Below are 27,378 nucleotides of genomic sequence, written 5' to 3' on the forward strand. Positions count from 1 at the left end.
CTGAAGATCGTTACCCTCTGAAATCAACAAGAAAGTTAGAAAAAATCGTAGTCAGCAAAAAAGAAACAAGACATACCATAAGGGGTAGAGTTCGAACCATATTCAAGGACGATCGGAACCTTATCCGCATTCGCCGCCTTCCACACCCGGCTCATCCCCAGCATCACCATCGCCGACTCCGGAAAACGGAAAACCGGGGACTGGACCCGGGATATCTTCGAAAACCATTCCGCCTCCTCGTAGTTAAGGGCGGGAAGGTTCGGAAGCGCCTGGCCATTCTTAAACTTCATGGCGATGGGGACGGCGCGAGCGGATATGAAGAAGAACTCTCTTCTCCATGAGCGAAGACTCCGCTCGGTGGTACAAATCTTTAAACCCTTTATACGGGTTGTAAGAGTGTACCACCCCTGGATGCACCTCCAAGTGTAGAAGGTCATCAGACGGTCAACAAAGGGCTCAAGGCCCAGTATCCGGCACACCCACTCAAAGTGCCGGACCTTGGCAATGGCCATGGGGTGCACCTCTGTCAGGTGCACACCGTGCCTCTCCAGGACACGGTACACAAACTTTGTCAACGGAAACCTAAGGTTTCCGTAGACAAAGAATGCAGCATAAACCCCGATCTTGCCACTAGGGGCATCGTACACAGTATGGTGGGGTTCAGGAAACTCAGGCTCGAGAGACTCGAGCATGAACTTCCTGACGATATACTGGTACAGATCGACAGGAAGAGAACACTGGCACTCGCCAGCAGTCTTCTGATCATCAGTATCATGAGAAGACATGGTGGAAAGAAGAAAGTGATTTCGGGAAAATGCTTGCCTGAAAAGGGGAGTATTTGCCGGAAATCACTAAGAAGAAGAAGAAAGGTGAAAGTGTGAATTACAGATAACTCTCTCCTCCTTTATATAGTAATCGCAATTAATGCGGTGAATTTAATGCGGAGGAGAGAGAAATCAAAGGTGCAATGAAACTATGACACGTGGCAAAAAGCAGGCTGGCAACAGCTGTTGAAAGGACGTGTGCCAGTAATTTCGCGGCCACGCGCCTGAAAAATCACGCCCCACGCGCCTGAAAAAACGACTGGAATGACCATGTTCTGTCACGTCACCATAACTTCCTGCACGTCCTGACACAGCCAGAAGAAACTGTCGCACGACGTCTCAGAGGTTTGGACTGTTCTTATCTTTTCACCAACTCTTCGAATTTCAAAATTCAAAATTCGAAAATATTAAAAAGTAAGCGGGAAAATATCCCTTACCCCTTGGCAAACAAGTAACCGTAAGACGGCTGCGGGTACAGTGTTAAGGCAAAACCCTTCACATACCTAGCACCCGCAGGGAATTGAAGCCAAGAAAACCTTGGTAAACAAGTAACCGTAAGACGGCTGCGGGTACAGTGTTAAGGCAGAACCCTTCACATACCTAGCACCCGCAGGGAATTGAAGCCAAGTACCCCGGCAACCAAGTAACTATAAGACGGGTGCGGGTACAGTGTAAAGGCAAAACCCTTCACATACCTAGCACCCGCAGGGAATTGACGCCAGGAATACCTTGGAAGTAAAGTAACCGTAAGACGAGTGCGGGTACAGTGTAAAGGCAAAACCCTTCACATACCTAGCGCTCCGCTGGGAATTGAAACCAAGAAGGATCTTCTGGGCAATGCTTGCGGAAACGGAAGTAACATCCCCGCATAGCGGGAACATCGAGAACTACGTTGTTTGAAGCTCCAAGATGGAATTGGTGGTCTTAACATAATTGATCACTATGTTCAAAACTACCAAAACCTCATGGAAAATACATACAACTGGGACTCAACGCTCCTGACTTGCGAGGAGGTTACAGACCTACCCGCATCATACCCAGAGACCAAGCAGGAAACTCGGGCATTTCTGCAAGTGACAAGGACTTCCCATGGAAAACCTTACAAAACCCTTTTCAAAACCCTTTGCTTAAGTCCAAAAGTTCACCTCACTTTATTAAACACGCATGAGAAGAACATTGGACTGGGGGGACTTGAAGAGGTAGGTCCCAGCAGAGACCAGTTGGTCCCGCAAGACTCACCTTGAACAGGGTTGTCTGCGCAAAGGCCATCTGCTCCCGCAGGACCCACCATGCTCATAGAATCTTACGCGCAGTACGCAAGCTGTACACGCAGGGAAAGCCTCCCAATGGTGAAGTACCCCGCCTGTTCCCGCAGTTGCGGATACAAGCCATCAGGGAAGGCTACCCGCAGACAGCAAGGCTACACGTACAAGATTAGCTACTTCAGCAGTCACGTGAAGGCATGAGCAAGGCGGGAACAATCCCGCCCAAATGAGCCAGTCTGATTCTGAAAGATCTTTTGTACCATACCTACCAAGGTATGGATAGGACAGACGATCTGACCAGAACAGCCCATGAGCCAATCACAGGGTGACAGCTCACCGACAACAGTGCGAGGAGGAGCACCCTCTAGTACTGTTTGTCACTATTAGCCGCTGCCTACTCACCAACTCTCACTGTGGAGCAGGCGCAGCCTACAGTTGGTGGAATAGTATTACTGTTGGCCGTAACCTATTCACCAACCAGCATGGCCTGCGTACAATCCACAGTCAGTAGGACGTGCATGGTCTACAGTTGGTGGAATAGTGCAGCCGACTTTATTACTGTTGGCTGTAACCTACCCACCAACCAGTATGGCCTGTGCGTAATCCACTGTTGGTTGAACAGGAATACTATTCAGCCGGCTGTACCTTCTAGAAAACCTACCTTCGGCTATAAATACTCCAATATCTTGGAATGGTAAGATCATCTACTATCTCGTATAACTTACTTGATAACTGCTCTAATAGTATTCACATACTTTTATATACAAAGAGCAATATAGACTGATTCTCACGCCGGAGGGTGGTCACAAGGAGGAACCCCCCCTTCTCAGTGACGAGCTTACGGTGTCTGTTTTGCAGGTTCCCGGAAGTACAACCTACTCTGCCGGACCTAACCTTCGTGGGAAACATTACCTGGCCCCCAGATTACCCGTAATCTGCCCGGGGTTGATTAGTGTTTCTTCATCAGCATGGGTCCCTTTGGCCACAAGTGGATGAATGAAAGTAGTGATGACATCGACAGAAGTATTAGAATTAAGGGTAATTGTAATATTAAATAGTGAAACGTAAACTCAACTATAGTATAGGAGAAGAGGTGTCCTCCTTATCCGACCTTCAAGCCGATCACGCCCATACAACTAAAGGTACCCCGCTCCACAACCTCCCGCTTCCTGATCTAGTTTCTCACATCCGTCACCTTAAAAATTGATACTGACTATTTCGTTTCATAAAAAGAAAAGAAAAAAACATTAGTAACAAGTCTCTTGATCACCTTAATATCAAGTTAGATTATCTAGTTTGTTTTTTATTTGGCCAATTGGCCTAATACTTTGGATTTACTATCCGAAATGTGCATGAATAGACGCAGGTTCATGATCATATATAATGGACGCTTAATCAAATTAACTGAGTTGTCTTCCTCTATAATCTAAAACAAAACAAATTATTTATAGTTGAATCACTTGATTGAAAATATATAAAAGAAATATAGGTTTAAACTAGTTATCATATTCATCTTTATATTTATGTTTTTAACGGCGTTTGGAACTATCCTCGATACCCAAACAAGCCTTCTTGAGACCGACCCTCTATGCTGACTTTGTAGGACATGGGTCACGATTTTATTAAACAATATTAATAAAACAAATAAATAATCTCTTTTATACAATTTGAGAAATTGTTGTACATATACCATATATAAATTTAAACGAGAATAACAACACATAACTTGATTCATACTGAGGACATCAACTTGTGCTCCTATAGTAAATTCTTCAACCGAGCCCGAGTCGAGTTGGTCATCGTGTTGAAACCGTACCGGAGCCACGTTGGCAGAGACCTACCGAGACATGAGCATCACCTCCTAGTTATTTCTTCTTATGTGGTCATTCTCTTGGTGAACCTGTCTTGATCGCCAGAAGCCATCCGTATCTTCCTAACTGCAAGATTGAACAAACTATGATTCCCAGTTGTGGATGATGATTTCTGTTAAGCACAGGTCCCTTAAAACACATTCCAAGCTACCTCCGCGAGCTCGTTTATTTCCCAGGGTACAGCAGCCGAAGGGTACAGCAGGCGAAGCAATATGTACTGCTAGGATTACCCTAGCACCCGAACTTTATTTGTAACAAGAGATCATGATCGAGATCAAGAGAGAGTTAAGCGAGAGTTGGAACTGAGAACACGTATCATCGGCAGGGAGCCGTTTGGTGTCATATGCATGGTAACGAGATGGTTAGGATGTGTGTGCATTCGGGTCGTGAGTGATCTAGTTTGTCGGTGTGTCAAAACTGCTCACCCAAGCTATTCTATATATAGTGGGTTAGGTGATGAGTCACCATGACACGTGGCGGCATGCGGTGCGCATACCACCAGGAGATGACACCTAGCATGCTGACTCACCTTCACACATGACACATGGCGACACGTAGCATCTCATCACCCGGTCGAACCACACAAAAATACTAAGGCAGCTCCTAAGCGTTCTACTAATATGGGACAAACCCGTTTCCCTTTTACCAATGTTCAAGTTCTCAACTACACACTTTAGAGTATCGATATTACATTCATCTCTACTCTTTGGACTTGTTAATAATTAGTTTATCACTAACGCATTCTAATAATTATTATTAGTCCACAAATTTCCAACAGACTTTAACGCTCTAAACCTGACTCACCCAGGAATAACGTCGTAGAGAAAACCCATCACTATGCGAAAACCTCTTGAATTATGTTTCGAATCTAAGACCATAAAATCACTAGTCTTAACTATCACTTCAACAAGTCATTGAACCAGAATATCAACTGCATCTCTAATTTCCTTCCAACTTAAGAACACACCTAATTAAAAAGAGGGAAATGAAAGGAAAACTAAAGATAGTTCAAAAATGGGTGTTCATGAGTTTTTTTATGATAGAAAGGAAAAGAGTAGTAGGAGTAGGGCTGTGCAACGGTTCAGAACCGCGAGAACCGAACCGGAACCGAACTGGAACCGAAAATGAGTGAAAAATATAACCGGAACTGGAACCTATTATAGTAAACCGGTTCGGTTCCAGAACCACTAAAGCCGGTTCTCGCTAAGCGGTTCTCGCTAGAACCGGTTCGATCATTTATTTATCAAATGAGTTATGCAAATTTTGCAAATTTCAAAACAAGTTTATACAATTGTATGTCTTCTTTTCATGGTAAAACTAATTTAGATTACAACATGAACATCCGTTATTAAACCTAAGTGTTGAAGTTAAATAAATCATTAGCAACGATAGATTAATGGAAGATCATATCATTTTATAATAAATTACCTTGATAGTTTAAATCAAAATTGATCATGATTGCTAGTTCTTAAATGTAAAGAAAGAAGATTTGAATTAAAAAAATGATTGAATGGATGCCGGTTAATAATTTACTCTATAAAAAATGGGGATTGGTAAATTTATTTAAAGCGTTTTGAATATTCCGGTTCTTCGGTTCCAAGTCTAGAACCGCCGGTTTTACCCGGAACCGAACCGGGAACCGTTTAATGCAAATTCTGAGAACCGAGAACCGAACCGGTACACACATTAGCGGTTCTGAGGCACCGGTTCGGTTCCGGTTCTGACGGTTCCGAACCGCTTTTTGCTCACCCCTAAGTAGGAGTTAGGAGGGATTAAATTGATGTTTTTCCCCCGTAAATTATCCTCTCAAAAATAGGCTGATTACTAAGGATAACATAGTTATCATTTCATTTCCTCTAATTTTCTTCCAACTCTAGAACACACATAATTAAAAAAAAATCATTCTCTTCATTTCCCTTATTCTTCCTTCTCATTTCCTTTTTTTTCCTTGGTTAAAAATACTCAAGAACAAGGCGTAAATCTATGTTTGGAAGGGAAAGTATCAAAATTGGTGATAGTTGTTGTTTCCCTATTAGCAGCAACATGTTAACCACTTTCGTTTTTTCAGTTATAAGCTAGTGGAGGATTAATAAATTGGAAATTGTGACGTGGTTCTACGTGTGATGTAAGCACAAACTCTCTCCTTTCTTCAAAAATTAGGTAATTAAGATAAACAAATACATTGTTATATATTTAACTAAATGACGTAAGACATAAACTTTCACAGCCACAAGTTTAATTTAATATTAAACATCTTTCTTAAGTTGTCATTTTCCTTTCTGTGTAATACTTTATTCGAATCCAATACTAGTGGTAGACACGAGAGATACTATCTTCATAAGAAATACCATGTCTCACTATAAACAACACATTTTAGATACATTAATTGCTGATGAGATGAGAACTTGAGAAGTATGCACACACATGGTTAAACATTATTTTATGATAACAAGGACACAAAACACACTATATCATTTGATATAAAGAGCTAAAAGTTACATTATTCTCCACCTCGTTATCTGAAATTGTATATTTCTAATGATTAATGTACAAATAAGACGTGATTTATACAAAAGTTGTGTGTACATATTATTAATTGGATCAATAACTAATGTAAAATATAATAATAGTTAAACTATTGGCTCTTGTGTTACGTATTTACCTTTTGGAGTGTTTACACTCATATTTGTTTTTAGTTTACATTTACATCTTTATTACCTCCAATAAAAAGTTAATGATTTTTACATTATTGTTAAAATGAAAATATAAAGTAATCTTGCGATCCTAAATAAAAACTATATATATTTAAATTATGTAACATTTAACTTAAATATAATTATAATCAATTTACTTTTGACGTAAATTATAGATTAAAACTTCATTAACACTTAACTTTTATATCATAAATATGACCACATACGTATATGTTTGTTACAAGAATGCTTCAATGTGAGCCCTGGTTTAAAGTTTAAACCCAAGTCAAAGTACCTATGTGATGTTCACAGGAACCACTTTCTCGAAAAGTTGACAAACTAGTCAAAGTCTAACCATCAAATCCTTGGCAGACCGGGTGACCATATAAGTATTCGCAAGTTTTGGTGATCGTCACTAGTCTAAGATTTTGTTCGTAGAAAGACCCATGATCAGGTTTTATCTTAAAAACTAGTAATAGCAGGAGCAACTATATATATATATATACACATATATATGTTCATTTTGAGTTCAATCATAATCCAATGCAAAACTTGGGTTTGCATTCAACAAAGAACGAATGAAAAAATAATTTAATGTAAAATTCTATATTATAATAATTTTACAGCTTTAGTTTAAAAAGATTATACATATATATTGTTTATTTATTTTGTCCGAGGACAATAAGAGCATAGATGGATGGACGCGGCGATATGGGAATAGATTAGAAGCAAGAAAAGGTCGTGGACTCCCCACGTTCCCAAAGGCTTTTAAATCATATACATATACCACTGCCTTTAGTTTCAACTACGTAAGCAACTTCAACTTTCACTTACACCCCTCCAAGAATACCAATTTACCACATATGTTTCACACCTCTCATCTTGATTTTCAAACACTCACACAACATCAGTATATTCTTTTCATGTCTTATACTTCTGTCCTATAGTCGAGTAATACCATATCATTTTGGACGTACAAGTGTGTATTATCAGCGAATTAACTTAAAAGAAAAGAAACTTAGTGAACTTGTGTTATATGATGGATAAAACAGTCTTTTTTTTTTGGTTATCATGTGTCTTGTAATGATAGTAGCATTTCCACTTAAGATTTGATAAATGAAGTTGACTAAAAGGGGGGTGTTTGGTAGTTTCCTATTTCTAGTAGTAAGAGGAGGACCCTTAATGACAGAGAAAAGAAAGTATATTCATTCATAGGCTATGATATTACATGAAGAAGAATCTAAAACCTTTGGGATGATCTAATGGCCACTTATTACCCCAAAAGTGTGTTGCTTTGTGCCAGTGACGATTGCACAAGAATATGTGGATACTTGTCACTTTCTCAGGCTTACCAAATTTATTAATGGATCACAAATTCATTATTATTTAATCTCAGTTCTAAATTAAACAAACTAGCTAGTCAGGTGGAGGTCCAGCTTCTTATAAGCTCGTCACCAGTTTCAAGATCTGCTTAACTCAACTCTAAAAGCTTGAATATATACAGTAGCACGTTCGATACAAAACCAATTTTAATTACAAAACTGTTGGTACTGCATAAGTACTTCTATGTAAAGTTATCTAGATGTAATGAGAGAGAAATATATGTGGTTACGTACCACATTTAAGTAATATGTACATGTGTTTATGCGGTTATCGTAGTTTTCGACATAAAACAGATTCTACAATGAACGGCCCACTTAATGTATACACATACGTATTACATAAGGTTTGAAAAGCTAGTAAGAGCTCAAGACGAATACTCAAAGAAACAATAGAAAACGAAAGGTGAAAAGAAGACAAAAGAGCATCCGATACCGTTGATCATTACAAGAAGTTACTTTCTCAAAACGAATACGAAGAAAGATTGTGGTCATCCTCGATCAAATATTGCTTGCGTAAAGGGCACATATCATAGATGGAATATTGCTAGCTTTACCACATGTAAACCATAATACCAAGATTACAAATACATATCTTGTAAGACAGATCTCAGCTTCTTAAGGTTGTCGGTATAATAACCTAGTCAACTTTTGTTACATTTGTTAATGATCATGCTTATCATGCTATGCAATGTCCAAGAGTTCCCACCTAAATTTATTATCAAAAATCAAGATTCTCATTTGCATTCTCTCTCCTACCTCTCTCTCCTATATAACTAGCCACAAGTCTACATTTTGCAAGTTCATAACAATATAGTTTGTTGTAAGTACATCTCACCATCCTGCTACAATCCTATATATTCTAGGATCTCAAACAGGAGTACAAGTGAGTCTTCCTTGTTTTTTTAGATTTATGTTTGTAGAAAACCCGAGCATTTCACATTCGGTTCCTTCGTTTTGTTAAAAGCAACCATGCGTGTGCAGTACATGCGGATGCGATACATAGAAACAGGCAAAACCGATTCTTCCTGGATGTTCCTCTTCTTGTTCTATCTTAACCTTCTTTGTTCTGGCTCCTGATTCATTTCCTCCATACTTTTTGCATATCAACTTTCTTCCAAACTAATAATTCTGTTAATTCATTTTTTTCTTTTTAAAAAGACGGTTATTATGAATGATCATCTAGCCTCCGTGTTTGGATCGATTAAGGAAAGCGATCTAACGGCTCTGGATGACAGATCATACGATTTACAATCGTCATCACCGTACCTTAATTCCTCAGAATCATACCTCACATGTTTATACCAAAACCTTTCTCATGAGAGGCGTTATGAAGATGAAGGAGACGTTAAACCGTTCGAATATCGTTTGACCGATACATTCTTTGATGATCAGACACCTGCCAATTTCAATTCCAAACTTGTTGCTAATTCTATATATCAGGATCTCTACAATGGATCCTATGAATCAGCTCTGACAGAAATCAGACAAGTTTTGAAATCGGTATGTGACACACATTGTTTGCCCTTGGCTCAAACATGGAGCCCATGTAGTCAACAGAGTCGATCCAGATGCCAGCAGCAATCCGCAGGCTGCATCTCGGTCATAACGTCTGCATCCTACGTGTTTGACCCTAATGTTTTGGGGTTCTACGAGGCGTGCACCGAGCTGCATGTGGCTCGTGGTGAAGGTATTGTTGGTAAAGCGATTGGCACAAACCAGCCGTGCTTTGCTACCGATATCACAGGTTTTAGTACAAGTGAATACCCTCTAGCGGGCCATGCTAAGGTGTTGGGACTCAGTGGCGCGGTTGCAATACGTCTACGGAGCACTTACACGGGCCCCACCGATTTTGTTTTGGAGTTCTTTCTGCCACGTGATTGCAGAACCGATGATGAACAGAAACAGATGCTAAGCTCGATATCGTGTGTGATGCAGCGCGTTTCCCGGAGTTTATATGTGATGAACGATGATGAATTGGAAAAAGATGAAGATTCGGTTTCAGTTAAAGAAACGGGCGAATCATCCTGGATTCTGGACATGATGGAAGCCCAACGGAGGGGCGAAAGTGTCATTGTTTCAATGGGGACCCACAAAGAGGAACCGCAAGAATTTAAAGTGATAAACCAGTGGGACTATTATCAGTCGACATTGACCCGAGACAAGAAACAAGTCAAGCCAGATATGAGACCGAAAGGGAGAAGACGACTGTTAGCAACGAGAAGATCAGAAGAAAAGAGACGAGTGAAGGCGGAAAGAAACATAAGTTTACCACTTCTCCAACAATACTTTCCCGGGAGTCTCAAAGATGCTGCAAAGAGCATTGGAGGTTAGTCATAGCCACCATCTCTTAAATATAAAATAATAAAAATGAAACCCACCTGTAAGAGAACCGGTTTTTATGCACCGAATCAATGCCATGTTAAAAAAAGGTTACCTTTTAATCAAATTAGCCCTAGATTCTGACATTGTAACTAAACTTTCTTACCAAAAGAAAGTCAACATGGTCAAAAGTTGACCCGGGTCAGATTAAGTTTTTCTGAAAGATGGTCAATATAGAAGTTGAACAGAAACTTGTTACTTTATCCCTAGATTGAAACATTGTAAATAAATTTTCTTATCAAAAGAAAGTCAACATGGTCAAAAGTTGACCCGGGTCGGATTCTAACATTGTAACTAAATTTTCTTAGTATTGGTTATTTCAGTTTGCCCTACGACTTTGAAGAGGATATGCAGGGAACACGGGATTATGAGATGGCCATCTCGAAAGATAAAGAAAGTAGGCCATTCTCTGAAAAAGCTTCAGCTCATCATTGACTCGGTCCAAGGTGCAGAGGGTACTATTCAACTCGGATCATTCTATTCAAACTTCCCAGAATTAAACTCCCAAAACTCACCAAACCCTACCCCAACTATTGACCGTGTCAAAAAGTCAACATCCTGTTCTTCATCATGTGGCAGCCATGATTCAGGTTCCTCAACCCTTTGTTGTTCAAATCAAACCACCTTAAACACACAACAACCAGTTCAAGTTCAAAGGAGTTCATTGTTCAAGACTAAAAGAGAGAAACATGCAGATGAAGGTGTATTTCGTGTGAAAGCTGGTTATGGTGAACAGCAGATACGGTTGCATATGTCACAAGAATGGAGATTTGGAGATTTGCAGAGGGAGTTAATGAGGCGGTTTAACATAGAGGATATGAATATTATCACTATAAAGTACTTGGATGATGACTCTGAGTGGGTGTTGTTAACATGTGACGCGGATCTTGATGAATGCATGGACATAAACATGGCTACTAAGACGTGCGCAATAAAAATCTTCGTTTCCTAGTCTTTTCATCAGGAATCTGGAAGTTCTTTTATTGGCAATTGCTAAGTTTTTTTTATAGGTTTTTGTGCATTATATAGATGAATTCATATTTTACAACATAAATCCACTCATGAGGGCATGGGCATTATTAGGTTGGCCCGTGTTTTTCCATGGATAAAGATGGTGTTGATTGATAACTTAAGTTTCTGGAGAGCTATTGTACTTTAATAAACAATCAGCCTTCATAGTTTTGTGACAAAGAGTTTGAATGATTGTATTGAGTTTCTGTTCATACCTGGAATCTTGTTTTACATCCTTTATAAGCAAGCTGAGTTTCGAGGAGCCAAACTGGAATCTCTCTGTGATAACCACAACTGTCACAAAAACCAAATATTAAGCATGTAAATTAAAAAAAAGTTTGAATATTACATAAAATGTCTAAAAGATCCTTCATTTATAAAGAAAAGGAATGTTTTGACCAATATCAGAAGCCAAATATTTGTAATGTTGACTATGGTCAAATAGTTGACTTTACTTTTCCTTGAAGAAACTAGATATGAGATATATATTGTGACTCATGAGAACAATACTTGACCATTCATGTAATAGAGCTTCTTTTTCATTAGTAAGTAGAAAATCACATTTCATAAGAGAGGTGATACTTACACTGGTTTATTGTAACCATTGTTGATCATATACGCTAGCCATTGGTACCATTACAATGATGAATAATTTAAGCACTTGAAGCTAAAGGAATGCACACAAACATCTTTCATATTGCCACTCCGCTGCATTTGTAACACCACAATCTTCTTGTAGCAACTTTATCACAATGATATGTTGAGAACCGAGAGAATTGCATAATGCATTTGTACCTATTAGTTCGAATACGATACACAAAACGATTATCTAACCGCCTTTGTTTCTCTTTCCCACTATGTATGATTATCTTTTATGCACTACGTACAAGTGCACTATGAGGTTCTTGACATATTGTTGGTTCTAAAACGAACGCACGTGTGTGTGTGTGTGTGTGTGTGTGATACCATATTACAAAGTTCACTTATGATAACTCACTTATACTTTAAACATCTGATCAGTACACCCTCACTCATCAAGGAAGTCATATTTTGAAGACTGCATGTTTAATATTCTTTCATGACCCCATCCTTTCTGTATCTTGTTCAATATTTTCAGTGTAGCACCACTGCCATCATCTCTGTTAACAATCACATAAAGAAAAGATTAATGTAATTTGCTAGAATAAAGAACATGGTAAAGGAGAAAGACCTTTGAAAGTCAAACCTGTTCAGAATGTTCTGCCAATTGCTTTCACTGTTATTTACATATTTTCTACTGTTATACACCTTACTATTTCGGTTAACTTGATTACTAACCTTAACCTCAGAACCCATCTCAACCATCAACTCAGAAAACTCATCAGCATCACCATTATTTCCCGCCACGCGCAAACCATCAATTACTGGCATAAATGATGCAGGTTCAAACATGCATCTTTTTTTGATCATTTTCTTTAGTACTTCAGTAGCGCATTCCACCATTTCAGCTTTGCAGAGTCTGTTAATAAGATCTTGATATTGAAAACTAGCAATTCCAAAACATTGATCCAATGCAGACATGAAAATATCTTTTGCTTCCACAAGTTCATCTCCAGCAACTAACTCATTGAACATGAAGCTGTATAGTGTTTCTATATGACCAAATATACTTGATGAAACATTAAACACTTCCAATGCTGGTCTGAATTCTCCTATCTGGCATAAAGGTCTTATTAATAACTTAAAAGTAGAAATGTTTGGCGACACGCCTTTATTCAACATTTCATCTAACAGTTTAGTGGCATCATCGGTTTGACCTGATTCACACAAGCATCTTATCATATTATTGTAAGTAGAAACATTAGGAGAGATGCCTCTTTCTCTCATTTCATTCACCAAACCATACATTTCAAAGAATTGACTTTTCATTCCTAACCCAAGGATTAATGAGTTGTACGTTTGCAAGCTTTTGCTGTACCCTTTTTTCTCCATTTCCTTGAGAACCCGAAATGCTGAGGATACCTTTCCCTTTTTACATAAATGATACACAAATATGTCGTATATGATCGAATCTGGATATAAGTTTCTCCCTATCATTTCAATGAACGTCTTTTTAGCTTCATCAAGCTTCCCGTCTTTGCATAATGCATTAATTATAGTGGAATAACTAATTAAGTCAGGCTTACAACCACTATCATTTTCTTGATTCCATAACTTATGCATAGTTTCAACTGCTTTGTCCTCCTGGCCGATTTTACATAGCCCGTCAATAACAATATTATAGGTCACCGTATTCAATGCATAACCTCTTTCTTTCATCTTCTTGAGTAGTTCTTCCGCCTCTAATACTTTCCCTTCTTTCCAAAGGCTTTCTAGCAAACTATTACAAGTGTAATCATTTGGAAAACAACCGTTTGCGATCATGTTATTTAGAAGTTTATTGGCTTCACTGATCATCCCTTTTTTACAGTATCCATGAAGTAGGATGCCATACGAGACTACATCAGGAACCAATCCATCATTTTTCATTAAACTCATGACCGTTTTTGCATCACGCAACATACCATTCTTGGATAGACCGTCCATCAAGATATTGTATGAGAAAACAGTCGGTTGTACGCCTTTTTCTGCCATCTCATTTAGAACCACTTGTGCTTCCAAAAGGTTTCCATTTCTCACCAAACCCAACAACCATATGTTATAACTTTCTACTTTCAAGAAAACACCAGTTTCCTTCATGGATTCAATCAGTCTCTTTGCTTCCTCTATCATTCCTTCCTTGCAAAACCCTTCAAGCATTAAGTTGTAAGTTATCATATCGGGCTGAGGCAACCCTAACTCCTTTCCTAGTTGCATATCTCTAAAGATCCTAGAAGCCTCCAAAACTTTTCCCGTATTACATAAAGCTGAAATCCGGGAATTGAAAGTAACCACATTTGGAGCAAGACCATCCTCTCGTAACATCTCAACCACCTTCTCTGCTTCATTAGTCTTACCTTCCTTGCAAAAAGCTGAAACTAACGTGTTATAAATAACAATATTCGAACCAACGTTCATACTCTTCATAACCTCCAATAACCCCAAACCTTCACCCGCACGTCCAGCCTGACAATACCCACGAACCAAAATCCCAAAAGTAAACTCATTAGGCACACACCCTCTCTCAGGCATTTTATCAAACACCTTGCGTGCATCATCCAAACACCCGGAATCACAGAGCCCACCAATCAAAAGATTAAACGTATACGTTTCCGGTTTCACCCAACTCACAACCATGTCTTCATACAACAACCGAACACACCCTGGTAGATTTTCCCGAAACGACGACCGAATAAGCAAATTATACAACGAAACCGAGACGGGTTTATCAGGAAATCGAGTTCGAAACGCTTGCAATTGAGAAACAGCAAGACTGGGATGACCCAGTTTCGCTAGAACTCGGATGATCAAGAGCATTGGGTGGTCTGATGTTTGGGCTGGGTGTGAAAGTATGAGTTTTTGAAGGGTATTGATTTCAGTGAACATTTTGGCGCCAATTAGGATACGTGTGAGCACAGGAAGTGATTGATTGAGTGCATCTGATGGGCATTTGGGATTGGATGCGATTCGATTGAAGATCTGCCAAGCTAATTTGGGATTGTTGGTGTTCTTGAGAAGAGCATTGGTTAACTCTCTTGCAGGTTTCATGTTTGGAGGGTTTGAATATTATTGTTATTGTTATTTCAAATGTTGGCCTCTTTTATACTAAGTTTCGGAAATTACATAAAGTTGTTGGTAATTGGTATGATATACTAATTTCGTGTCGGGTTGGTGGGTTGAGTTCTTTGATCCGAACCCAAAACATATATTATTCGTGTTATGCTAAACCCGTTTATTATTGTGTCGTGTTTGAGTCGTTTTTTTTAGTCAATCCAGTTAACGTTTATATGTGAATATAAGTAATGCTTAGACCATAGCCATTATTCAAATGGTGAAGCTTGGGCTTAATCAAAGGGTGACCGAAGTCATGGAAAAATATTATGGAGGTGTTCGGATTCAATACCTATAAAAATTTTCAGACAAAATCGTTGAAATTTACTATGAAGCGAAAAAACGGGGTTGACCGGGGACACCCCGGGTCCCTAATAACCTTCGCCCGGTCATCAGTAATTCAACAATGCAAGGTTTGGTTGGCGTATAATAAAAAATATCTAATTCAAAAATTTAAAGACCGAATTTGATTAATCTAGATGAACTCAAATTTTAAAATTTTAAGATTAACTTATATAAAAAGATAGATATTTCTTAATTGTATTTTTGACTTCATGTATACACATTTATGTTAGGAGTATGAGTGGAAACTTTGATACTTATATTACTTAACGATGCTTGAGATATTAATTATGGTATGAGTGCAAATTACATAAAAATAATTTTACGTAACTGTATGCTTGTTTTAATTTGTTAATAATTGAGTTGACGGCGCAGCTTGTTGCCCACCTACCTGCTATGTTGATGTAATATCTATGTTTCTATATAACGAAAGAAGTTAAGAAAAAAAAAATTGAGTTGATAAGTTTTGAATTCACCCAACCATTACAGGCTTGTAGCAATAATATAGTATTCAATTATTATCTTTTAAAAGATAAGAATGAGACTAGAGATAACTATAGCTGATGGGAAGGAAGCTATTAAATAGATTTATTTACCATTTTTATCTAACTTTTAGTTTTAAAATAGAAAAAAATTATGCAGCCCAAACGTGTTCTCCGATTTTTCATCAAACAATGACTTCACGTAGTACCTTTTTTTAACTTTTACCTAGGGGGTGATAATGCAATTAACCAACATAATACATACATTGAAGCATAAATGTAATTTAGTCTCTAATATTTACACAGTTATAATCTGTAAACGGTTAAGAGATTAATTATGAAGCCATTCTCTCTCTAAATTGATGCACTACATCTATTATAAGGTTGATTATGAACTCATTCTCTCTCTAAAATTGACAGATTACATTAATGACCGTCTATGGTTTTCCAGTCCATAATTTACACAATTCAAGATTTTTTATGCTTAATTTACATCAACATGTGTCCTCTGTATACTAATTTCCTCCTCTATATAACAATAGGTTGATTATGAAGTCATCCTTTCATCTCTAGATTGATAGACAATATCAATGGCCGCCAATATTTACACAATTCAAGATTTTCTGTGTGTAATTTACAGTATAGATCTCTGTAAAGTATATTAATTTCCTCCCCTACATAACAACTAGAATTCATTCACATAATGCATATGTTCCTATAGGAGCTTGTTGTGAATCTAAGAACTAAGAGGAAGTCAGCCGAACCAAAGCCGAAGGCGAAGGTCAATGAGAATGTGGAGCGTGATGACAAGAGGAAGACAAGATACATGACCATGGGGCTATCAGGTTGCAATGTGGTAATGTTCATCACAAACTAGTTAATAACTAATTCAATCAATATATTTATTTTGCCTAGAATAAAACTTTTTTACTTTTTGCAATTTACTGAATTTTTATTATTTTTTATTTCTCTCTATTTTCAATTAACATCATGAAGAGGCACATGGAAAGGATTGTAAAATAAGTAGTCAGAACTTAGAACCACTAATAAAGTTTGCAAAAACAATTAGAAAATGAGAAATCAAACTTTAAATTTAAAATTTTTTAAATTAAGTATTTTAAAATCTTTTTAATATTAAATAAAAAGTCAGTACATAGTAGTTTTTTTTCTTTTTCTTTTTTAATGGCCCAGGCTTTTTCTTCGCTTTGGCCTTTAAATTGGTTAAGCCGCTCCTGGATTGTCGGATTTATGTTGTGTTTCAGGTAGTGTTATACTTTGTATTCCTTAGAAGGGCCGTCACACAAAGAACTCTACGTCAATGTTATTCTGATAGCAACACTCCTAAAAACCATATCGATACTATAACTAAGCCTAAAACTGTCACCCTTGACAATCCTCAAACCATAACAATGCAATAGTTTCGCCAAAAATTGTCACACCCTTAGAGAGTCCTCAAACTGTATATATATCGGTGCAATAACTAGACGAACAATGTTGAACTTGTTTGTTATATGACGCGAAAGCCAAGAAATTTTATGTGTAAAGAAGAGAAAGAACAAGAGTAAAATAAATGAATCAACTTAAGAATAACAAACAATTAACCTGAAACAAAAGTAAAATAAATGAATCAACTTTGACTCTCAGAAAGTCAAATTAAGAACAAAAAAAAGTCAAAATTGACAGAAAATAAATGAATCAACTTTCACTAACCTTGACCAGAATAGCCATCATACTTATTTTAAAGCTCATCTCATTCCTCATTCAATCAAATCTAAATTATTGTATTATTTAACATTCCATGTTATAGTTCCTTAAAATTGTACCTGTTGTTCTGATGTTTAACTCGCATTTGAACCTCCTTTGCGAGTCTGACTTGGTAAGTGTAGAAAATGGTAACATATTGACATCCCAGCTTGAAAAAATGTGGTCACAACGACAAACATGCTTATTTCGCACCCTAAAGCAATGCATCAATCAATTTTGAAAATTTAATCATAAAACAATAACTATGTACCCGTATCGCAAGTGCTAAAACTTGTTTCAACATTAACCCACATTGACCCATAACCCACCAACCCATCTATTTTGTCACCTATAATCAATAGACAGTGGTGGGAAACAAAGTAGACCAAAGAAACAATTGCAATAAACAATCATAAGATGCACATATCAACAGCAGTCCGCATAATCGTAAATATAATAACTAAATACAGATCACGTCTCCTGTAATAAATATTTAACACGAAGAAAGAGGAATGTTGTACCAGCAGACTATAACTTAGGACTGCAAATAACCCGGGTTGTCGAAATTAAAAACAATCAAATTTAACAAACAAGTTCCCAAAATAAAGTTAGGGGAATTTTTAAGTGAGACAACAGAATTATGGCTTAGTGAGAATATTTACCTCATAAGCGTATAAGCAAAATCCATATAATTGTTGTATATACTATATACCAAACATGAATTTCGAATATAAGCTCACTCATTAATACTGGTCAATCAAAACTATACGAACATACCATTTTTCCCAGCCTCTAAGTCCCCTAACTCAGTCCCAACAGCAAGAGTCTGAGATAAACAAACATGCAGATTATATCGATACATAAATACAAATGACATAACAAACAAGAAACTAAGCACCCTTACTTGAAATGGAACATATGAGACGTTATATTATTACTCATCTCGCCCATGATATAACGTTCCAACTGATTTAGGCAACAAAACTCCACCAACAGATTTCTAAACTGTAGAAGGTAAAGTATATCCGTTGAACACAAAGAGGAAGACCAGGTATAAGTGTCTGTGTTCCCCCTAAACAAAATATAAAGAAAACATGCTCACAGGAGACATAACTTTTGTTTCCTTGTATTCTCCACTTGTTGTAACAAAATTTTCTTAATTCTCCTGTATTCCCCCGAATCTGAAATCAGCACCAGCAACAACAATTTTTGCTGAAAATACCAAAAATACCCCTGGTTGTTATTGAATTCGCTAAATAAAAGGGAGGGCTGATGTAACAAAAGAAGCTTTCTTTTATTCTACTATTCTATATATAACAAAACCGTTGCAATACAAAACGAAATCTCTAAACTCAAAAATACAAAAGCAACGTTAAACATGTCTTAACTGCTATTAAAGTACATATATCAACAATTCACAAATCTCACAAAGTCATTGAGAGTACTCATAGGTACACTATACAAACAATGCACTCGACGACCATAATGTGTATAAATATCCATTCGTATGATACTTGCAAATATTAATCCCCCAAGGGTAAATAATATTAATATAAAATTGTAACTTCACCACCCTTTTGGTGCACGATTGCTTCCTCGGTTCCCTTCTTGAGTACCATGAAGCTGTGGAGAACGACGATGATGTGAAGTGTGTTGCGTGTGTCGATATGGAGAATGATGAGCCGAGTTGTGTACTCTAGGTACCTTTGGCCTTTCATTGATAGCATCAAGTTGTTCCAGCTTTTCCACTACTTCTTTCATCGATGGTCGGGTTTTTGGTTCAGGCCCGATACATGTAAGGGCTAATTGGGCAATTTGAACTGCAGCCTTTGAAGGGTATCGCCCTTCGAGCCGTGAGTCCATTATGTTCTTCAACTTTCTCCTGTCGGATAAGTACGGCTTGACCCAGTCACTCAAATTGTGTTGGCCCGCTGGGCGGGTGGTGTCAAGTGCCCGCATGCCCGTTAGCATTTCAACCAATACAATGCCAAAACCATATACGTCACTTTTAACGTACAAATGTCCTGTAATATAAATAAAATGTGTTCTTAGACGCGGTTGCACCATATACTTGTTCAATGTAGCCATATGAACCAGGGGTGCTATACGGACCATGTTTACGGGTTGACATGAACACGGCCCGTTCAAGCTGAATTCTTTTTATTTTTTACGTATTAATACTCTACAATGGCTAACTTATAGCAATACATATACATATATATATACATACATATATACACACATATATAAAACGGTTACTTAACTATTAAAGTTAATGTCGATTTCTCTTATCAAATTCAACTTTGGAATAAAATACACAACCATTTTAAGTTGTAAATTAAAAGAAAATTATAAGAAAACTTTAATAGCAAACTGGTTATACATGTAAGCCTGCGAGCCCATCAGGTCAACACTAGCCCAACCCGTTTAGCTAAATGTGTACAATGGTTTGACCCGAAACTGACACGAACCCGTTTAAACTAAACCCAACCCCACGAATTTCGTGTTAGGTCCGTGCCATATCATAAATTCACGCCCCTGAGTTATGGACCATGTGGTGTGGTTCATAAGCTTACAGAACTCATATATAATACCTGTAGAAACATATTCAGGAGCAGCATAGCCATAAGTTCCCATGACCCGAGTCGTTACATGTGACTGACTAGCCGACGGGCCAACTTTAGCAAGCCCAAAGTCAGATATCTTTGCATTATAAGACTGGCAGAAACAAGGATAAGAAGGTTATTAGAGCAGAAAAACACAACCCGATTCATAATATCAAGTACATTAGTAACTCAATATACCCCATCTAGTAAAATGTTAGACGCCTTGAAATCTCGATAAATAACTTGTTTTTCTGACGTGTGCAAAAACGCAAGCCCCCGAGCTGCTCCTATCGATATCTTGAGCCGGATATCCCATGGAAGCGGCTGAACCGTGGACCCTCCTGCACAATTAGACCCGTTGGTTATATCATAATCACAAATTCGATATTCTTACGGGCTGTAACAACATTTTAAAAAAATCTTACTTCCAAACAGATGGTTTTCCAGGCTCCCTTTTTGCATAAACTCGTATACCAGTAGCAACTCGGTACCCTCGTAGCAATATCCCAATAGTTTAACAAGGTTTGGGTGCCAAAGCCTGCCTAGAAAATCAACCTCTGCCTGCTCAAATGAAACATGACATTCTAATTATTAACATCTGAAAGCGTTTTTCATTATGGGCCGGGTTGGTTTGACCCAAAAACACTGTTTCATTCTTATTCTTGGTCTTTTACTTTTTTATGATACAATCATACAACAGCAATATTGTTAGAAAAATAGTCTCACAGTATTAGTCAGGTTGGTTTGACCCGGAAAAACTTTGCCTTTTTATTTCATTTTACTTTTTCTTGTCGGCTTGGCGGGTCAGCGTCTTTCAGTAAAACAGGTTAGAAAGTTGACATAATTTAACCAAGTCAATCAGAACACAACCCGTTTAATTAAACAGGTCAACTTGATCACGGCCTCTTTTCTAAACAAGTTAGATATAACTACCTAAAATCTGATTATTTTTTGTCTTGTTTCTGGTCATGTCATAAATTGATATCCCTAATAGTTACTATAAATAACAAAAAAATCAGCCTATTATGGGCTATGGTGGTTCCACCCACAAATACTTTTTCATTCCTTTTCTCTTCACCTTTTTTATAAAGATTAATATGCTAGTTATGACAAAAATATCTTCATATCCTTTTAAAGTAGATTTTATAAAACTTTTAGCGTATATAAATTGGTTGTGGCTCAATGGTAGAGCACTCACTTTACTAGTGAGAGGTAGGGGGTTCAAACCTCACTACCACCAATTTATATGGGAGATATGATGGATAACCATGGTTTGCCATAGTTCGAGTCCTGATCTCACCCAGTTTTACCGGCTCCTCGCTGTCGTGCCATTTGGCGGGCGTGGGGGTCGGGTTTTATCCGGTGAATCCCTCAATAGGTGGACCGCTAGGGGCTTCGTCCGTCCGGACTAGTGGCTGGCTCGGGCTACCTTTAGCCAATGGGGGCCGCGTACGAAGTACCCGGCGTTACTTAGTTGTTCGTTCAAAAAAAAATAAAACTTTTAGCGTGTTTGACCAAGTCAACTAATATTTTCCAATCAAACACGACCCAAATCGACTCATTATCCAAACTGTCACAGATTATATTTGTATCAAAATTACCTGCCACTCTTGCAATCCTTGCATGCTCTCAGAATTCAACTTCTTGACTGCAATTACACTACTTCTTGAAGTGGATTTGTCTTCAAGCCACCCTTTATAAACCTTACCAAAACCGCCCTCGCCTAAAACCGTATCGCTTCTAAAGTTTCTAGTGGCAGTTTTGAGCTCAGCAAAAGAAAACATCCTAAGATTTGGATGAGGCAGGATCTGGCCACCGGGTCCCACCTCATCGTTGCCGGTTGCCGCGGAAAACTGGCTGTCATGGGATGATTTGCTTGCTATTGATGATGAGTTTGTTGTAGTACTGGTAATTGTGGTCTGTGAAATGGCTGCTATTATGCAAAAATCATTAAAAACATGAGATTGCAATATTATATGGTCAAAGTTACATGGAAAAATAAAAGTTTGACTAAAGTCAACAAACAAAAATCCAAGAATTTAAAGACAAAATCCATAAAAAAAGTTTTATAAATTTTGGCTAAAAGATGAAAAGAAGAAACAAATTCCCAGATATAAACTGCTTAATTAAACTGATAAAACAGAAGATATGAATATAAAAACAATATTAAAAGGATTAAATAAATAAACTTTAAGTAAGATTCTGTATTAAACAATATAAAATATGGATGAAACAAAAGAATTAAGGGCAAATAATACAAATTGATAACAAAACAAGCAAACAGAAAGATGAAAACCCAAGAACAGAATACAGACTAAATCATACAAATATAAGAAAAAAGATGATATAAAATCCAAAAACCAGAAACATAATCATATATATATAAATATAATAATGATTGTACCTGAGGAGCTAAGATTGCCAGTGGAATTTGTGTTTTGATTGGTGGAAGAAGAAGAGAAGCAAAGACCCATGGTTAAACTAACTAACTCCTTCAATATGAGAATTAAAAGTCTTGAATTTATTTATAAAGGCAGTAACATTGTTTGTTTGTTTGACTGGAGTTTGCTTGTTATGAAAATAGTTTAGTTAATTTGACCTTTTTCTTTCTTTCTTTGTGAATATTATTAGAATGGCAGACAATTGATTTATTGGGGGGCTTTCTTTAGTTTATGGACAAGAAAAGAATTATGTGTATGGGATGACCAAGTCAGCCGAATGAATGAATGCTTAAAGTCAAACCTTCATGTATGTACACTTGTGTCAATGTCCATCGGAATTATTTATTGGGGGGCTTTCTTTAGTTTTTAACCATTTCGGTTCGGTTTTATTGGTTTGTAACCGAATTATCAGTTTAGGTTTTACGGTTTCAGGTGTGTTTGATTTTTGATTTCATCGGTTTGAACCCGGATGTTGGACACATGTATACGGGAAACTCTTCAAAAAAATAAATGGTTAATAGACTTTGAGTCAGCAGGTGTTGAGCTGGTGCTAATTACCCCAATGTTGTGGTGATTGGTGGTGGTGGGGGCGAGGAATGTTGTGTGAGTGACAGACTGAGAATTATGAATACATGTGAAATGATAAATGGGTAAAAGTTTTATTCAGTTTCATTTTGAAGCTTAATAGGTACACGGTTTACTGACAAATTCAGAGGTCATTGTGGTGACCCAAACACTTAATGTTGAGTGATTTAGAGGTAATCTTTTAATAGAATTGAAGCACACTGGATTAGTCCCTCACATCGGATTTGCCCATGGCACGAACACGCAAACACACTAGGGCTAACTCGCCATGTGTGGCGTGGGCGGCTTAGGGCAAGTTGAGAGTGTGGAGGGGGAAAAGAAGGTACCTGTTTGACTTGAGAATTCATTCAGGTAGCAATTTGAGATTTTAAAATAAGCTAAAAATTTTACCCCTATTTAAACAAACATTTTTATTCAAATTATGGATTAGTCATCATCCTCGGAATCCTGATGATTTGGAAGATTGGAAGAATATGAGTTTTCATGGATTTTTTTGTTGTATTCATAAATATTTAATTACAAAATAAACATAAATATAAATTAATAAAAAAACAACGATTTAAAAAAAAGAAATAATAAAAAATCAATGATTAAGAGTAATAATCATCACAACACCCTTTGATGGTGTGATCCAAGGTATAATAAATAGTGTCTACGTAACGACACAACAACACTATTTATTATATAATATTTAAGGCTTTCTCTACTAAACCTATAACACATAGTTTAATATGATGTAAAACTTTAAAGTCAATAAACATTTGGGCCTATAAATAATGACTTTATAACAATCGCAAATTAAACCTCTCGTCTAGTGACATCAGTTGTTTATTATTACTAAGATGGTACAGGTTTGAGTTTTTTATAAAATAGACATCAGATGGATTTTAGATGTAGATTTAGAGGTAAGTGTGTTCGTCGTTAAAAACTAATCTATATAAAGTAATTGTATGGAGTTATTTAATGTATAGCATTGATATTTTGACGAAAAGTTGTGATTAAAGCAAATTCAGTGATTAGTAAATTTACAATTTGAACTTGTATGATGCTAAAGTATAGAAGAAAGTATTACACTGTTGTTATTTAAATCTAATTGTTATTCAAACTAACTAAATCGTTGAATAACTTTTGATTTATTCATGATCTTCTTTTTGGTTTATACTAGTATGACGTATCAAAACATTCACCAACAATAACAATAACAATAGTTATTATTTTTATTGTAAAATGAATCCTCTCCCACTTCTCTAGCAACAAAACATGTGAAAAACACTAAGCCGAAGCCTCCTCTTTCATATCCTAGAGATTAGAGAATATGATTCAATCTACCTATTTTAATAAAGTAAAATAATTATAACACATGTTAGCAGGCCCGGCTCGTGGGTCATTATTTTAAAGGTGGGGCTTTAGGCCCAATGTTTATTTAAGGCCCCATTTAAAAAAAAACTAGGCTTGTATGTTATTATGAAATTGGGCTTCTGATACAATTTGAAGTTGGGTTTTTTAATAGATGTAAGAATCAATTAGTTTAATTAATTTAGGTGATGCACTGGCAATCAAAGCTGATTCCAGCGCATCTAGTAAAACTATAAACGTTAACTTAATATAAACATATTTAATTTATACACATACAAAAAATATATAAAAAATAAAAAAAGGCCTCAGTTTTAGAGCTCGCTTTAGGCCTCCGTAAAGGTTGAGCCGGCCCTGCATGTTAGTTTATGGTTAAACCTCACAACTTTTTCCCTTCAAATCTTAATTGACCATAATATATGTCCATATTCACTTTCCTTTTATATTTTATTTATATTATATTTATACATTTTTATAATAATAAATATTAACGTATTATTTTTACTTGATATTTCAAAATATTTGATGAAATTCAAAAAATAACAACAAACCATGTTTGTTAAAGATTGAAAAGTATATATAATTTAGAAGGTTATCATTAACATATTTTACTACGTATATTAGTGAAGATTATAAAGAATAACAAAACTCGAACATGTTTTCATTTTACAAAGTAATTTTATTAATTATAAAACCATAAATCTATGCTTAACAGTTGATCCATTTTTTTAAAAATCAATCCATTTATCTATTATTATTATTATTATTGTTGTTGTTTTTGTTGTAAATTGTCATACAAATTTATATATTATAAATATATGCTTTAAATCTATCAATTTATATTATTATTATTATTGTAAATTGTCATACAAATTTATATATTAAATATATGTTTTAAACCTATCAATTTATTTTTCGGTTAATTTAGTAAACTATATTTTTTTAGTTAGTTTAGTAAATATATAAAAATCACTTTCATATATAACAAAGTTTATCATATTTAATACATTGGATTTTTTTTATCAATGATTGTTTTAAGTGTTGTGGAATTTAAATTTGGTTTTTACAGTCAAAAATTGGTAAATAATTGTTTGGTACAAACTTTCAAAATCTGTTATGGGTCAAAAATGAGAAATCTGATTACTTTTAAAAGTTTGAGAATGAAAATAGATTTATCGTCAAATTTGTTACAGGTTCAAAGTGTTGGCTTGAAAATGTCAAACGAATTAAAGTTAGAATTTTAAACATGATTTGGGTTTCAAATTTATTTTCAATGACATTTTTGGAAAAACTCAAAAGGTTCGAGATTTAGTAAATTGACAATTTTTTCCTCGACTATTAAAATTTAAGAATAGATAGTGAACACTTACGACATGCGAACCCTATGCCTATCAATGCTTCTAACTTGTTGTAACGATTCCGACGAAACCAGGTATACCCTAACCGGTAGACGTTAGTTACGTCATATACAATGTCGGGTACACGGGTTACCATGGTAATTATACGAGAATACATGATTCATTGTATTGATTGCACGTGAATATGTAATTCACCGTACTGATTATGCGATCAAACGATCGATAGTTATTGAAACCCGAATGAATCGAGGGTTCAATTATAGACGGGATATATGATATTTAGAGATGTTACGAAATATTAAAGCTTCGGGGTAAGTGGATTAAAGCACAGAAAAAGGATTTCGATTTAATAGTACGTCGGTACGTTAAACGAAACCTTTAATACCAAACCGAGCAAGAGACGATCGATCAAGCCGAAAAAGATGCGTAATAACTAATAATATGACGTTTTAAGTTAATAAATGTCATGGTTTAAGTTTTTAAATCGGTTTTATATAAATTTTATTTTTTAGCCGAAAAACAACCGTTTTGGTCTCGTTTTAAGCCGAATTAAACGTTTAACCGAGAAACGAACTGAACCAGATTATCCAAAACATTATCCAGATCATGGAAATCCAAATCCCCACTCCATCAACAAGTCCGATCGGACTATGTTGCACCCAACAACATTCATTTTTCTTTTTTACACAATCCCAACTCAACATCCTTCATTTCTCTCTAGTTCATAATCCAAAAACCGACAATTCTAGCAAGAATAACGAGGTAATGATCGTGTTATGTACGTGTTTATCTTTGTTTCTTGAGTGTTCTTGCAAGAAAAGGAAGTTTCCAAGTGAAAAAGGGTGAAAACCCGAGATGGAAACCGATTCTTACATGATCAAGTGATGTATACAAGTTATACAAGGGATCTTGGTCCAAGAAAGGAGTTAAAAGAGTCAAAAACGAATTTTTACGGTTAAAATCTTTGTTTTAGTATCATAACCGTAACCTTGAAAGAAATGGCTTGATCGTGAGTGTAACTTGCTTGGTATTGTGGTATGTTGTTTGTAGGCTCTGTATTTAGTGGTAGATAAGGCGGAAAGATGAGTTTGTAGCTTGTAGTGGCGGAAAACGAAAGGTATATTCGGTTTTTGTCGGTGTATGTGTTTTTGGACAGACTGTTGGTCGTTTAGAGTTAGGTCACGAAATTTTACAGAGGTGTTAAACACATGGAAATATGAGTTCTGTGAATGTTTGGTAATTTTTAGATGAAGGATGAATATTTGGTGAATTTAATGCTCGGTTTTGGCCAAAAATGGTGAAAAATAGTTAAAT

General features: G+C 36.4%; 3 protein-coding genes across 4 annotated transcripts; 1 reads left to right on the plus strand and 2 right to left on the minus strand.

Annotated features, from left to right (window-relative positions):
* Nucleotides 1–8,858: 8,858 nt before the first annotated feature.
* LOC143612061 (protein NLP4-like) lies at nucleotides 8,859–11,637 on the plus strand. The gene is made up of 2 exons (XM_077086134.1): nucleotides 8,859–10,361; nucleotides 10,738–11,637. Exons 1-2 carry the CDS (start codon nucleotides 9,203–9,205, stop codon nucleotides 11,364–11,366), a joined length of 1,788 nt encoding a protein of 595 aa, XP_076942249.1. The 5' UTR covers nucleotides 8,859–9,202; the 3' UTR covers nucleotides 11,367–11,637.
* LOC143612060 (uncharacterized) lies at nucleotides 11,560–15,391 on the minus strand. The gene is made up of 3 exons (XM_077086133.1): nucleotides 12,651–15,391; nucleotides 12,012–12,564; nucleotides 11,560–11,719 (listed from the first exon to the last, which is right to left on the minus strand). Exons 1-2 carry the CDS (start codon nucleotides 15,089–15,091, stop codon nucleotides 12,453–12,455), a joined length of 2,553 nt encoding a protein of 850 aa, XP_076942248.1. The 5' UTR covers nucleotides 15,092–15,391; the 3' UTR covers nucleotides 11,560–11,719; nucleotides 12,012–12,452.
* A 3,670-nt stretch (nucleotides 15,392–19,061) lies between these two features.
* Nucleotides 19,062–22,916, minus strand: LOC143612054 (putative serine/threonine-protein kinase PIX13). Of its 2 annotated transcripts, none has more exons than XM_077086124.1 (6): nucleotides 22,732–22,916; nucleotides 21,929–22,260; nucleotides 20,753–20,888; nucleotides 20,526–20,668; nucleotides 20,316–20,439; nucleotides 19,062–19,745 (listed from the first exon to the last, which is right to left on the minus strand). In XM_077086124.1, exons 1-6 carry the CDS (start codon nucleotides 22,799–22,801, stop codon nucleotides 19,288–19,290), a joined length of 1,263 nt encoding a protein of 420 aa, XP_076942239.1. In that variant the 5' UTR covers nucleotides 22,802–22,916; the 3' UTR covers nucleotides 19,062–19,287. The 2 variants fall into 2 exon arrangements, with proteins under 2 accessions (XP_076942239.1, XP_076942240.1); XM_077086125.1 differs by having other exon boundaries at nucleotides 19,064–19,745; nucleotides 21,929–22,257.
* Between the last annotated feature and the right edge of the window lie 4,462 nt (nucleotides 22,917–27,378).

This window comes from Bidens hawaiensis, unplaced genomic scaffold (assembly GCF_021521415.1).
Source record: "Bidens hawaiensis isolate Kalapana, Puna unplaced genomic scaffold, B.hawaiensis_p1.1 tig00033156_1, whole genome shotgun sequence".
NCBI lineage: Eukaryota > Viridiplantae > Streptophyta > Magnoliopsida > Asterales > Asteraceae > Bidens > Bidens hawaiensis.

Bases quoted from the DNA above. Each gene is read 5' to 3' on its own strand.
- LOC143612061 (XM_077086134.1), top strand. From the start codon at position 9,203: ATGAATGATCATCTAGCCTCCGTGTTTGGATCGATTAAGGAAAGCGAT. The intron at 10,362-10,737 runs GTTAGTCATAGC...TGGTTATTTCAG, and splicing joins TGCTGCAAAGAGCATTGGAG to TTTGCCCTACGACTTTGAAG.
- LOC143612060 (XM_077086133.1), bottom strand. From the start codon at position 15,091: ATGAAACCTGCAAGAGAGTTAACCAATGCTCTTCTCAAGAACACCAAC. The intron at 12,565-12,650 runs GTTTGACTTTCA...GATTGTTAACAG, and splicing joins TGGCAGAACATTCTGAACAG to AGATGATGGCAGTGGTGCTA.
- LOC143612054 (XM_077086124.1), bottom strand. From the start codon at position 22,801: ATGGGTCTTTGCTTCTCTTCTTCTTCCACCAATCAAAACACAAATTCC. The intron at 20,889-21,928 runs GTAATTTTGATA...TCATTTGAGCAG, and splicing joins AAGGATTGCAAGAGTGGCAG to GCAGAGGTTGATTTTCTAGG. The intron at 20,440-20,525 runs GTATATTGAGTT...TGTTTCTGCCAG, and splicing joins CTAACATTTTACTAGATGGG to TCTTATAATGCAAAGATATC.